The sequence below is a fragment of the Poecilia formosa genome, unplaced genomic scaffold (assembly GCF_000485575.1).
Source record: "Poecilia formosa unplaced genomic scaffold, Poecilia_formosa-5.1.2 Scaffold296, whole genome shotgun sequence".
Classification (NCBI taxonomy): domain Eukaryota; kingdom Metazoa; phylum Chordata; class Actinopteri; order Cyprinodontiformes; family Poeciliidae; genus Poecilia; species Poecilia formosa.
This window is the reverse complement of record NW_006800235.1, coordinates 466,231-481,145: the sequence shown is the minus strand read 5'-3', so window position 1 is coordinate 481,145 and position 14,915 is coordinate 466,231. Positions and strand designations below refer to the sequence as shown.

The 14,915-nt window shown below is 38.5% G+C and overlaps 1 protein-coding gene across 2 annotated transcripts in view; it reads right to left on the bottom strand.

Moving 5' to 3' along the window:
* Positions 1–1,141: 1,141 nt before the first annotated feature.
* Positions 1,142–14,915, bottom strand: part of LOC103151897 (dual specificity protein phosphatase 19-like) — a 20,628-nt gene continuing 6,854 nt past the window's right edge. For both annotated transcript variants that reach the window (XM_007572167.2, XM_007572166.2), the window contains 3 exons: positions 13,176–13,222; positions 7,747–7,899; positions 1,142–1,565 (listed from right to left, as the gene is read on the bottom strand). In XM_007572167.2, coding sequence (XP_007572229.1) covers positions 1,383–1,565; positions 7,747–7,899; positions 13,176–13,222 — 383 coding nt within the window. In that variant the 3' untranslated portion in view covers positions 1,142–1,382. The remainder of the gene's footprint in view (positions 1,566–7,746; positions 7,900–13,175; positions 13,223–14,915) is intronic.

The following is a 14,915-nucleotide window of genomic DNA, read 5'->3' as shown; positions in this document are numbered from 1 at the left end:
ACTAAAAACAAAGCAAAAAAATATTTTAAAAAATCATCCCAGGGCTTACTACCGTTCCCTTCCAGCGCCCATCAGTAAAAGCCAGCAGCAGATAAGTGTGTACCACTTCAGCAGAAACGATCCCACATCCTGCATGTAAACTACCTTCCTCTCTCTCTCTGTATTCCCAGGCTGAGGCCTGCGCAGACAGAGATGGCGGCCGGACCCCGTGGGACTCCGCAGATGGGGCAGCTTGTGCCATACCGAGAGCCGTCACATCCAGACGGTAAAATGTCACAAAAATGTCAGGGGAGCCCGAGTTGGCTTCGGAGCTGATAGTCCTCAGTGATACACCATTGAACAACAGCAAAGAAAAGGCCAAACTGCCCTACGCTCAAGTGCTGTCACAGACAGAATATTGGCTCCGTTGTCAGATACTGGTTCAATACTTGATTTTCATCTAAAGACTGTTAAAAGCAGAGTCATGTATTTATTGGATGGTTCATGGGCAAAATAAAATAAGACGCTCCTAATTTTCACTACTTTTTTTCAACCAAGATGGAAGCTTGATCTTTGTAATCAGTTCACGGCTTTAAAGTGGTGCTAAATAATCTATGACCTTTATAGGGCCAGGAGGAATAGGAACCAATTTGGCTGAACTTATCTGCTCTTCCAAGTGTCTGGCTCATAACCAACCTCCACCTCTTCTTCTGCTGAGCAGCAGCACTCTGCGGCTGACTCAAACCACAAAGCCGGTGAGTGGAAATGAGGATGAGTGCGTTAAGTTGGTGGGACTGAAAATCTAGCACATCGCCTGTTGTAATGAGGCAAGACAACGAGATCTGAAACAGTGGAATAATAAGTCTGATGTTGTTTAGCAGCAAACTAGACTGACAGAGTGAGCTGAACTCACGCAACACCCCAAACAGTACTGCCTGAGCAGAACTGGCTTATAACTGTGTGGTACTTTCTGGACTAAAATGAACAAAAACCACAAAACGTGTCCTGCTCTTATGTCCTTGGAAATAAAGATATTAAAGCTATCATTTATAAGCTTGGTTTTTGATTTTTTTTTTCACCTCCAAATGTTTGGGTGTGACACGAACACGAGGACTAAAATGAACCAAACATGTACAGAAAACCCACATCCTCACAATCTCACTAAAATAGCAGAAGCAAGTTGCAATGTTTATTTCACAAATGATTTAATGTGCAAAACGGTTAGATTAGCAAGACATACAGTAAATAGCTTTTCATGGTTCTGCTTCAGTTCAAAGCTTATGGAGAAAACATTGCAGTACCATAGTGTTTATATTGTTAACATGCCATTAAATCCCTCTCCTTAGAAGACATGACTGTTATTTTAGTAAAGGTCAGAACAGATGGAGCTGTCTTGTCGTCCTTTATGGCTTGTAGTTCTGTAACTGCTGATAGAAACCAGGATTTGGTCGAACTGAAGGTCTAGCCAGCTTCACCTGGTTGTACGCATCATCAAATGAAAGCCCCTCCCTTAACATCAGGTAGCCGATCACAATGGAGGAGGAGCGTGACACACCTGCGTTACAGTGGACCATCACCACTCCGCCCTATAGGAAAAACACAAAAATGAGGAAAACACATAGAATTATCAATCAGTTAGCATAAATCAACTCTCATCAGACTTTAGTGTTTTAACATATATATATTTTTTAAGTGTGAAGACATTTACTGAGATATTTAATCACAAAATGAAGTAAGCTGGTCTTACTTTTAACTCACTAAAATAATATCAGGGTTTACTCCAGTGTATTATAAGCCTGGCGGCCACCATGCTTTACTAGACCCCCCAGCGCCTGGCTCTGTCTTCCCTGTAAATCAGGGGTGTCCAAAGTTGGTCCTGGAGGGCCGGCATCCTGCATGTTTCAGTTCTCTCCCTGGTTGTAGTAACAACCTTCCCAGCAAGTCAATGTTCTTCTTAGGCTTCTAACGAGCCATCATTTGATCCAGGTGCTTTAAACCAGGGAGAGAACTAAAACACGCAGGATGCCGGCCCTCCAGGACCGACTCTGGACACCCCTGCTGTAAAGTTTATGTATGTGGTCCTGGTTGGCCGGTGCCTTCGTGATTAACGAACCAGCGCTATCCTCATCATGCAGGTTCAGCCCGGTGAGGAAATTTTGCGCTCGCTTCGTAGAGATGCATCACGCTGGTTTTATATTATTTTATTATTTTTGTTTAGTATTACTTTTCCGTAGGTATTACTTTTTACTTTTTATTACTTTTCACACACTGTTGACATGGATTCTGTATTTTCAAAAGATTTTGCACCCAAAGCTTTAAAGTTACATTACTGCTATGCAGACGTTTCATCCAACTGAGTTTGCTGGGAAAGATACATTTTTTTGCAGAGTAAAGCTAATGTTCAGTCAAATTGGGCCCCTAATAAAGCCTGTTTTTAGGTACTTTTCCAGGAAAGAACAACACAAAACATTTTTATGGGTCTATTTTTACCCCATTGCGCTCACGCTGTACTTACCAGTAGGGGAAACTAATTAACAGGAAAGATATTTTTCTTTCCCAGTCTGACTACTGTTAGCTTTTCTCCGGTTCTAGATTTTTATGGTTTTTCTGCAAACTTACTTAAATAAAATATATGACTATTACAGGTATGGGACCAATTACTGATAGAAACTTTATAGAAGCCCTATTATAACATTCAAATTACCCCATATATTATTATACAAAGATCACCAGGTGGTGACCACTGAGGCAAAAGTGTTGAATATTGCCAGTTGAAAGAATCCCAACATGCACACTTATTACTAAGAATAATTTAAAGTCACTCATGTCAGATTTACTGTCATTTCAACAACGTATATAATATATAGTGGAAACTCACAGCAAACACAAATGACTTGTTGACTATTTTCATAAACGTTGAACTGGTTCTCTAAAGAGGAGAAAGTCTTAAAAAAACAAATTCAAACCTTGGTAATGCTGCTGCTATGAAGCACTGTTTACCAATAGAGATGTGAATTTTTCTATGTCAATTTATTCAATTCAATTCCAATTTTTAGGGTCACAATTCAATTCTGAAACAATTTTTGATTCAGAAACAATTTTCAATACAGACGCTAATTTTTCTATTCAAATGGTCCAGAGATTCTGTTTAAATTATGTGACTGACAAGAGGGAAAAGGCAGTGTAACCAGTAGAACATGAATTTAAAACAATTCTATAAGGTTCCTTACATATCAAATTCCATCAATTTATATTGTATAAAAATTCTGTTATAAAATTCTGACTTAAATCACCTGCATTAAGTGATTTAAGTCACCAATACAGGCTAAGCTTACCTTAGTTGTCTGGCCTTTCCTTAAATAAATAAATATAATATAATAATAAGAATTATCCAAAATACATACAGTGGCTGAGTGGACTAATATGATATGCAGTATGCTAGAAACCAGTAGCGGCAAAGACGTAAAACCTAAACACATTTTAAAACCAATGTTTGAGCAAATTGAGCCAATGCTCAGAATTCCCAGCATTAGATGTTCTCTATAGAATCGATATTTTAGTTTAACTTGAATACACCAGTCTTTTCTAACGCCCCATCAGATTGTTTCAGAAGCAGAAATGAACCCGGATTGTTGTCTTTGTGTGCGGCTTTTGTCTGTGGGTCAGATATTCGGGCGTAACAGAAACAGAACTGGATCATTGACCAACATAGTTGATGTGTATTGATGATTTTGATGATGGCACTTGACAACATGATTTGTTTTTTCAATTGCTGACTGTATGATGTTTTTATAACTTTTTATTTTTGTGTTTTTAAGGTGTAAAACATTTTGAACTGTCTTGTTGCTGAAATGTGCTATACAAATAAACATGACTTAATTTATTGATTTAGGAAAAATGGCAACAATTATTACAACTTATTTTCTTTGGACAAGACGTTAAATCAGAATAAAAATAATTAAAATTCTTTATTATTCCCATAATAATCCAGTTTCCGGTGTAGTGTTTCAGTCTTAACATCAGATATGTAATAAAACTTTAACAATGAGTTGTTTAAAGAGCATTCATTGTTTTTAAGATAACAATGTTATCTTTAGCATCTTAGGTTTAGAAAATTTGTATTTGGTGAAATTACTGCATTGCTAGTAAAAAGATAATTAGACAGTGTGAACCAGAAATTCATGAGAGACAAACATATTTACCCGTCATGATTTATTAAAAAGAGAGACAAAAACAAAAAACTTGCGTTTACTGAGGCTGTGACAGAAAACCAAAACCTGCTATCTCACCTAGCCAGATACAATAAATGTTAAGCGAGTAAATACATTTTGTGTTATTTAAAAACAATTATCTCGTTCTGATAAATGCTTGTCATGTTTCCCGTGGCGACACATTTGGAGGAATCACAGCTGGAAGCGTCATTTGGCTTCTCTTTGTTCCTCTGGAAACCTGTTATTTCTGGTTTTCCTAAATAAAAAAAAATCTCTGAAAGCAAGTAGAGATGGAAAAAAGCCATGCGTCAAAGTCAACAATTGCAAAATGATTAATATTAATGTTGATGTAATTATTTTTCTGCCTAGTGTGCCTGACAAGGGAACAGATTTTAAAAAATTGTGGCACGTCGTTAGACAACGTGCGCCAGTCCTGACCTCTGAAACTCGCCACTATGACACGTTTGTCTCTTTTGTTCGGCCAATAAAGTTGTTGTTTTTTTTTTCAGATGGAAATGGAGCGGAACTGAAACTCTGAGCACACTTTTGATTTCCGTGTCAATCAATACCCATTGAGGGACGGGAGATTTAAACTGCCTCTCTGGGACTGAAGTGCTGTCACTGCTGCCTCTGTTTTTGCTTTAAAAAAAAAATAAACCAATCAATCAGCTCCTCTGGCTAAAATATGATTTAATCTAATGAAGCATCACAGGGAGAAAAAACCCAGCATTGTTTTAGTCATTTTCTAAGTTTTTTTATCCATCAAGAAGTCTCATCTGGTTTCTCCTGACATCTGTAAAGGCTTCTGGAGTCAATCTGGCTACATGTCAGGCCTTGTTTTGCTTCTTTAGAAATAAATAAAAGTTTCTGCAAATGGAAAATTGCCTCGACAACATAGTCCATCACAGCAAACACACAGACTTAATTTGGTTTTGTCAGAGTTTCTTGTTTTCCTGTTATTTCATTGTGCTCCAGTTGAGTGTTTTCATATCAGAGCTCACATCACATTATGTTCTGCTTACGGTCAATCTCCTGACACACACACATGCACACACACGCACGCACGCACGCACGCACGCACACACACACACACACACACACACACACACACACAGACAGTCAAACCACAAGTCTGTTCCAGGAAACACAAACATGATATATATGATAAGGCCGAATGGTGCAGAAAAAGTCGGGGTCTTTTAATAACTAATCGGACCGCCATGCTGCTCTCCTTTGTGCTGAGCTGAGTTGCAGATAAGTGTGTGAATGCAGAACAACTGTGTGTGTTAAATTGGCCGACAGATATGAAAGAAGGCGTTTTCAGGTTGTGACAACCCCCTGAGAGAAAGTGGATGCAGATCTGTTTGAAACGATTCACACAGTTGTTTTTCTTTCTGAAACGCAGATGAGTGTGTTTGTGAGTACTTCTTTTCTGAGATACATTAGGATTCTTCAAGCTGTTGATACACTTTGCACCATAAGAAGAAATATGTCCACTGGCAAGTGTTGAATTAACAGAAAATATCCGTGGTATATACAATATCTTTGTTTCCATTACAAATGTGAGCAAAGCTTTGTTGGTAATCCCCTAATGTCAAACAAATACAATCTTGCAATTGCTGTGTTTAAATTAAATAAAAATGTAATTAAAATCACATGTGAACAAGTTGGTTAAGTCATTACAAGTCATACATCAAACTTGCTAACATCCATTCAGATTGTGGGAAATGAAGTACCGTAAATTCCAGACTATAAGCTGCTACTTTTTTTCCACACTTTGTCCACTGTGGCCTATAATATGGAGCGGCTAGTACATGTTTTGTTTTTTTGTTTTTTTCCATGGCGCTAAAAACAGTAGAAATTGTTGAGAATAAAATTGAAGAGTTGTTCACAGAGGTTCGATGAACTTGTGCGATACATCATGCTCACTTTCACAGTTAGTTACGGTCTTGTAAATCAGTCAATTGTACAATGCCGGTTTTAAGTTAAAGGCAATTCATCTGGCGCTTGAAGTAGGAAATTGAGCTGCTGCACATCATTTTGGCATAAATGAGTCAATGGTGAGACGGTGGAGACAACAGCGTGAAGAACTGACTCGATGCAAAAAGACTACAAAAGCTTTCAGAGGTAACCACAGCAGGTGGCCAGAACTTGAAAACTCTGTTGAAGACTGGGTGAACACACAGCGAGTAAGAGGCCACTGTGCAGATCAGGCTGAAGGCTAAAGCGATAGCCACTGATATGAAAATCGAAGATTTCAGAGGTGGACCATCGTGGTGTTTTATATTTATGAGACAAAAAGGCCTGTCCGTCCGCGCACGCACGACGCTGTGCCAGCAGCTCCCTCCCGACTTCAAGGAAAAACTTTCTAACTTCTGTACATTTACTCAAACAAAGATTAAAACAAACAAAAAAAAACAAAAACAACACAAAAACATTCCCCAGGCAAAAAAGTACGTCAAAACACCAAACAGAACATTCTGTCCGTTTCAGATTTATATTTTTGAATCTTAATCATTGCGCAGGAACACTCACGGTGGTTGATTAGCTAACTTAAACTCCTGCTCTCCTGATAATCTGTCTGAAAATGTAGGTCGCATATTTTTGTGTTAATTGAACCGAAATACTCCGAACTACGCAGCAAGAGTACATGTTATGGTGATAAAGGTTAAGCTCAGATAACTACCCCCACTTTCTTTATATATATTTTTTTAATTAATGCTTTTTTCTGACCTGTGATCCCCTTGGACTTTATCTTGCTGTTGTAGCCTTTACAAATAACATCTCATAGAAAGTCAGATACCTGCGGCTTAAAATCCGGTGCAGCCTATACAAGTACAAAATTGATTTTCTTTCTAAAATTAGTTCGTACGGCTTATAATCAGGTACGCTCTGTAGTCCGGAATTTACGGTAATTTGTCGCAATAAATGCAGGCAATTGCTAGTCTGGCTAGCGCTATCTTGTGCAATTCCACTTGATTAAAATCTTGATTCACAGCTCAGCCTGGCCTTTGTCCCATTCACTTGGATTGTCTTTGGCAGAATTTCTCCTGGCTCAATCAGCGAAAACTGTTTTAGAATGATAGTCTGTCTGTTTTAGCAATGGCAGCAAAGGAAGTGAACGAAGTTGCTCAGTCCGAGTTGACCGTGCTTCCAAATACTGAATTAACATTAACAGCCACATCGTTCGGTTTGCCTCTTGTCTCTTCACAGTGGAGGATGGCTGTTTGCAGTGTTGGCAATTTGCGGTGAGTGTTGAACTGGCGTTTCACATATATCACAGGAAAAAAGTTAGCGATTGGACACTTCACCAAAGTCCACGCCTACAGCAAGCATTTGTTTCTCAACAGCCAAGAGTTCAGACTCTATGTACAAAGCAAAGCGTAATAAAGGGGGGTTTTACCAGGCTCAGCAATCGCTACTCTCGACTTTGAAATCTCAACCGCCTGTCAACAGTGCATGCAGAAACTGAGTGGCTTAAAGAATGCACCAAAGTATGTGGAAGCCTCAAGTGTTACTCAACGTCAGTGAGATGTTGTGTATTTTTAAAGTGTACCTGCTCTTTGGCCTGGTCTATAAAGGAGCCGCATTCCTCCAGATGTGACGAGAGGTCAGTCTCTGGAAGGTCCAGGATCTGAAGCGTCTTATAGACCACCTGATCTGGAAACAGGTTGGTGACTCCATAGGCCACATTTAGCACATGGGACACCTGGAAATCGTTTAGGAAGAGACACAGGAAAGGTGGGTAAAGAGAGATAAAAAATTCTTGAATAAATGACCCCTAAGCATTGACTTGCTTTGAAGGCTCTTTTCTCTCCAGTCAGAGACAAAGAGGGATGCTCAGTTTGCCGTATTGATGACATGAGATGAGCTGAATGTGACAGAGAGAGGACTGGAAAGAAAGAGGAGAGTAGACAGGGGAGAAAGGGGGGGGATAAAGATGAAAAGGAAAGAGTCATGGGTTGGCAGGAAAGGAGACAGATGGCTCCAATTCATTTTGCAGTTATCTGTCTACTCTCACTTAAATTTAGCTCACCTCAGAGGGCAAAGTCCTCTCCTGTGTTGCATCTTGGCATCACACTAATGTGATCTTAGACTTCTAGCATCGTCTAACATCCTTTTCCGCATGTTAGGGGATATGTTGAGCACCGCATAACGCTTGCGTTACTGACAGCAGATCCCATTAAAGTCCAGACTAACGGTGAACTCTTCCTCCTAACAAGTAATACAACCGAGGAACTAACTGCCTTGTGATCATTAAACCCAGGGTTGGTATGGTGATCACACGTCACACTGTAACACCATATAAACAGTCAGTTATTCTGCGGCTGAAAATAGCCCAATCATATGCTGGGCTTGTTTAAGTTTTATATTTATTTTATTGGGATTTTTTATGATTGGACGACACAAAGTAGTGCACATATGTGAGGTGCAATACAAACGCTTTAGTTTTCAGGGGGGTTGGCAAAAAACAAAACTGAAAGCCACCAGCTTTGCATGTCTACAGATTATAATATTTGCTCATTCATTGCAAAACAGATAAACTAAGTAGGACTGGCTTGAGAACATCAACAATGTTTTTAGTCTTGTCACAGATTCTCATTTGGACTTAAGTCAAAGGGGTTATTCACACTCAAGGATTCATAGTATAAGCACAACTAGAAATAGCTTTTGTATTTCAGTTCATGGTGTGAAATTATGGAACAACATAAATGAAGCGTTAAAGTCAAAATTTAATACAATTTAAAAGGAAATATAAGGAGGTCATTTTCAGAAGATACAGAAATATGGGTTAGAGTTAGCACTAATGTGAGGCATACATCCATCCATATCCACACACGCATATGAGTGTGTGTGTGTGGGTATGGATGGATGCATATATTTAGACATATGTGTGTTTGGCGAGTCTACAGTTAAAATGGAAAATTATTTAACCTATGTCAAGATTTTCCTTTTTTTTATTTAATAAAAAATTTAAACATGGGCCCTGCGACAGACTGGCGACCTGAGCATGTTAAGATTATTGTGGTACAAAAATATGTCTTTTGCATTCCTTGTTCATTTTCTGTTATTTTATACTGCTATTATGTTTGAAATAAATAAATGAAAATAAATGAGTTTGGACTTTGTCTGGACCATCCTACCACATGAATACGCTTTGATCTAAACCAAAGTGTGGCCTCAGGGCTGTTTGTGCCGCCCATGACTGCACAATGGACAGGAACAAAGATTTATCAGGATAGTAAACTCAGCCGTTGTTTTTTTTTGTTTTGTTTTTCAAAAGTCCTGTATTTGTTGAGAATAATCACAAAAAATACAGATAACGACTACATAGAAATTGAGTTTTAAAACATTATTTACAATTTTGAAAACAACTCAGGTTTTTTGACAAAAACTTTTTGCACTAGCGTGACATGTTTTTTTTAACAATATCAAAAAGATGTATTTTGCAAAACTTCAATGGAAACACTTTTTTTTGCATCGCATGAGGCATGTGATCAACATCCCGGATGTAACTACTGGGAAAAACCAAGAACAAGATGACAGGAAGTAATAAGAGGATGATGGTTTGTTTGGCTCTCACATCACACATTTCATAAAGTTGTGTGTCATTCCAACATGTTGAATCCAAAGCCCTCCTTAAAATGGATGACTACAATTTCCCCAAAACGCTGCATGCATAGTATGTATGTACCAAATATGTATTTTACAGTCTTAAATTCATTGATGAAACAAACAATGCACACACTCATATCTAAGAAGAATTTAGAGACCAATTAACCAAACAGTCATGTTTGTGGACTGAAGGAGGAGCCACTGTCCATCTATAGCAAAACAATGCTGCTTGTAATAAATAATATGACTTAAAATTTAAATAAAACCATAAAAAAGTTTGTTTAAAAAGCTGCAGCAGAGCAGAGGCAAACAGCGTTGTCAGCCCATTAGACACAACTTGATGAATTACAGCAAACCTTGGTATTTGTACAAGAGTTCCCAGAGTTCTCTTCTTCCCCCCCCCTAAAAGCACAGAAATACATTATAATAAAATATGATTCTTTTGGGGTTGTTTTTTCTTTTCTAAAGCAATTCCAAAGTTGTTAGTTAAATCTAGTTGAGAATTAAAGTGCTAGATAAGAGTGTGCAACAGAGATTGTGCACCATCCTTTTGATATCCTCAGATAATAAAAACGGATTTATGACAAATAACTTGCTCCGGGATCTTTGTGTTTTTGATTATGATTTTATAAATCAACACTGTGTCAATTCGAGCTGTTGAAATACATTTTAAAAATTACAATATCACAGGCAACACTTTTCAAATGATGATGTGGACACATTTACTTTCCAGTTGTTTCACAGCAGTTACATTTCAGAGCACATCACAACAAATCCACAAAGGAGTTTAAAAAAGCAGAGAGAGAGAATTGTTGATGGGAAACAAACCCAGACCAGCTGCATCTTTTGTTTATTTTGCTTTCCAGCCGTAGCTTGCCAACAGCTTCAGGAATCATTGCTTTTAATGTTTCAGTCGGTGACCACTCGTTCTTCAACATGATTGGAATCACATACTGGAAAATAATAACAACAAATGTCCTTTGGGCAGCTTTTCCCCCCTCTCATGTTGGACTGATGGTGGGCCAGACACTACAGTGACTCGCTTTTCCACTTGTGGTGCAATTATTACAATAGGAGCAGGCCGGACCAAGCTGGGGCATGACATGCAGACCTGCCTGAAGACGACTTTTCGGACAACTAAGTCTAAATTATAGGAGAATAGATCAATAGAAAACATTGTGACTCTGAAGACTCTGATAAAAAAAAAAGTCTGATGTAGCCGCCATCTAGGGTAAGTTCATACGTGTTTGATATCAGTGTCTGGTTGTGTAAATTCTCACGACTGAGTGAGTTCGCGCATCAGTGAGACGACTCCTTTGGGCTTTTTCGATAATTTTCCTCACACATAAGAGTCGCTCACACTTACATGCTCTGTTAAACACGGCGAGTGGAGCTGGTGCATTCAGTGATACTGAAGCAGCTAACACACAGTCATGCATCACCTTCAGTGTGTCACCACTTTAAAGTTTGATCAGATCTTTCCAAGTCAGCGTTGACGGGATTAACTAAAAAGTTCAAGCTTCATTTTTCCCTGCTGAAAGGTCTGCAAATGTCTGTTAATTAAACATTAAACAAGCAGCAAAAGATACTCTGACCTTTTTTTTCAGTCAGATTAGTCCTGTTCAGTACATGCTTCAAGTTTGACTTCATATATTAACAGACAAGAGACCAATGAACCAGAAGGGTTGATGCACTTCATTAGCAATGGCTGTCCCAGTGCATTCTGGGATTTATAGATTTGGTGTATTCTGTGCTGTATAAACAAAGGTTGGTTATTATTTGCTAAAAACATGATGTTGCAGGCCTTTCCAATGTCTGACCTAAATGGTTGGTAAACCAAAGCAACTTTTTTGTTTAAAACAACTTATTCTAACTTCCTGTGAAAGGTATCTGTACTGCAGCTAGTTTGTATGTAAACAGGAAAAATTAGCACTGATTAAGTTAGAATTCTGTCCCTCTCTGTAAACGCTAATATTTTTGTTAGCATCCCTGTCTATGTAAAGGGTTAGTATTACATAAGGTCGACTTTTTTGAGCTTTACATCATATTATGTCATCCCCTCATCAAAAACAGGCCTCGAGTGTTGCCTTGATTTTTTTCATGCATGTTTGAGAAATCCTTTAATCTCAATGGTAACCATTCACCTGCGCAAGACAGAGTGCCACTTACAGAGCTGCTCTCCACCACAACTTCCCCACTCCTTCAGACTAGCCAGCAGCAATTAGCAGACACCTAGTGGAACCGTGCATCTGCTGAGCTCATTATAGTAGATACTTCTCAGGGCAAGGCTGGTAAAAACGTTGTTAAAGGATTAATAGAGGAGCCATGCTGCGATGACTTCCTCAAGGTGAAATTTCAGAAAGAGCAGGAAATTGGGCCTCTGTCTCTTCAAAGGGACAAGAGGCCCAATTTCTCTGTTGGGCCTGTTGTCTGTTTTAAACATAAAAATAACAGATGGCAAAAAAAGTTACTTTATTGCGCTATATAGGGGCACCTTGTGCCTGGAAAACATAATGCTGCCCCTTTAAGAAAAACATTTATCTTTGATGTTTTTTAAATTCTAAGTGCATATTGGCTGTCCTGCAACGCCCGCTAACAATTAAATGATAACTTTTATTATCAGATTATTGGTTCAGTCATTGAAGCAAAGTTCCTAAGTTAATAGGAAGCCCTTAAAAATACTCGATGTAACTTTTAAATTAAAATGTAATGTGGAATGACATACTAATGTGGTGAGTGGACCTTAATCTTAAACGACTTAACAAGAACATTTGAGTGAAGGTAAACAGAAATCATAATACAGCAATTTGTAGTCTGGAAACAAAGCAAACAAATGCAGAAAAATAAAGATCTCCAACAATAAATTTAAAAAACGCAATGTTCACCAGAGCAATACATTTCTGTTGAGTTTTTCACCTCCACTGTGAGAACATACTGTGCTTCAGATACATTTTATGACTAGCAGGAAAAAGATTTTTACAAAGTGCCTTTAGGCGAAGCGTCACCTCTCCTGTGCATTAACAGCTAGCAGAGAAACCTAGTTAAAGCAGCCAGGGCTTCATCCCTGAAACAGGAACGGAAGGTGTTTGTAATCTCTCTAATTCATCATCCTGAGACTGCACAGGCAGCAATATGCTCATGCCTGGGAGCAGGCACTGCAGAGAGGAGCAGCGCCGACACGTCCTGTAATCATTTACTCCCTCTGCTGTGCTAAACTGTCACTGCATGAGTCATGAAGCTCCTCAGGGTGGTTTTGCAGGGTTCCAGGAGGAAAACTCTGTATGGCCGGTTCTAATCTCACGTCACCCGCCCACGCTATCGTGGCAAAAGGCAAGGTTACGCCCGCACTATTGATCCCCTTGTACTGACCTTAAATCTCTGCATGGTGTCGATGTCGTGGGCTGCATCCTGAGAGGCTGAAACGGCAGAAACGACCTGATCAGAAGACAGACACCAAGGCTTGGCCCTTAAGAGCATGTTCAGCAGCTCCTAAGAGTTCAGAATCTGATTACAGTCACTTAAGATAACCTTGATCTTTTTTTTTTTTTTGCTTTCTCTTTGGGATTTTAAGGTGCATAGATAGATGGACGGAATTAAAACAGGGCTGTGCAAACATAATCTTGTTTTCTTCACAATCTAACAGATTTGGATTAGTAATAGAGTTGATTAAGAAATGGTAAAAAAAGAAAAAAAAAAGAAAAAAAAGCCTCTTTATTCTTATGTTTTTCACAATGACAAACCAGTGAGTTTTCTGTTGCTTACAAAGTGTTAAGTTTCTGAGATGTCTACATGTTAAAGAGTTCTTAAAACAAAATGAGATTGATTAGTATTGTATTTAGCTTAAGTTATACTATACACTATATACATAATATAACTAAGAACTATCACTCATGGTTTCTGTTTAAATAATTGTTGGGTACTGCTAACTCTGTTGCTAACTGTTGCTGATTTTGCTTAATTGACCATGGTAGGGCTTCAATCAGGAAGAATAGTAGATTTTAAAAAGTTCATCGTAGAACTGCATTCTGGGAACCAAATATGCCATTTGCTGCACTGTATCATGGGTGGAGAATGTGAAGAGAGGAAACTGGAACTGTTAAACTAAGAGAATGAATAAAAATGTGCAGCTACTTGAAGAACTCCTAACAGCAGATTACCAAAATTTTATTAAACCAAGCAAATTAGCACTTTAGAATTTATCTGGAAAACTTAGGGGAGGATAAGTGCACTAAATTTAAAATTAAAAGGTGAAGAGCAAGTGGAAAGTAGAAGAACTGAACTTTATTTAAGGTTAAGCAGGTTAAATAGAACATATTGAAATGAAACCAGGCCTAACACTGAATAACAAACTCTCCATTTAAGAGTATGCATGCCTGCTTTACTGAGATATTGCCAAACTAAATTCATTTGGTTTTAGTTCAATTTTACAACATAAATGCTGTATTGTGTGTGGAAGAAGTTTTGTAATTGTCCATCCATCCATCCATCCATCCATCCATCCATCCATCCATCCATCCATCCATCTTCTGTACACCCTTGTCCCTCAGTGGGGTCGGGACGGCTGCTGGTGCCTCTCCAGCTAACGTTCCAGGCAAGAGGTGGGGTCACCCTCACTCTAAAAAGAAAAAAGTTGAACCAACTTAATTGAATTGCTTCTGTAGGTAACAAGCAATTCAATTAAGTTTATCCAACTAAATTTATTAAGTTTAACCAATTCAATATATTATAATCACCCAACTCAATTTGTTAAGTCAGTCTTACTCAAATCATTTAGTTTACTTCAAAAATGGTAAATAAACTTAAATAGCACTTTTGACCACTGAAAGCACATATTAACACATTTATTTAATGCTCAGATTGGTTGGCAACTTGGGATTTAGTACCCAGGGGACACATTAACATACAGCAGGAGGAAGCTGGAGTCGAACCGTCAACCTTCCGATTACAAGGCGACTGCTCTATCCACAGAGCCACAGTCGCTTACTGGGAATGTGTCCCTGTAAGCGTAAGAGTCATTGTGTCAGACATGGGACAGTGAATTATTTCAAGTAAAGTCAAAGTGAAAAAGGTTATTTAAGGAAAAGATTTGTGTATTTAGATGACACTGTA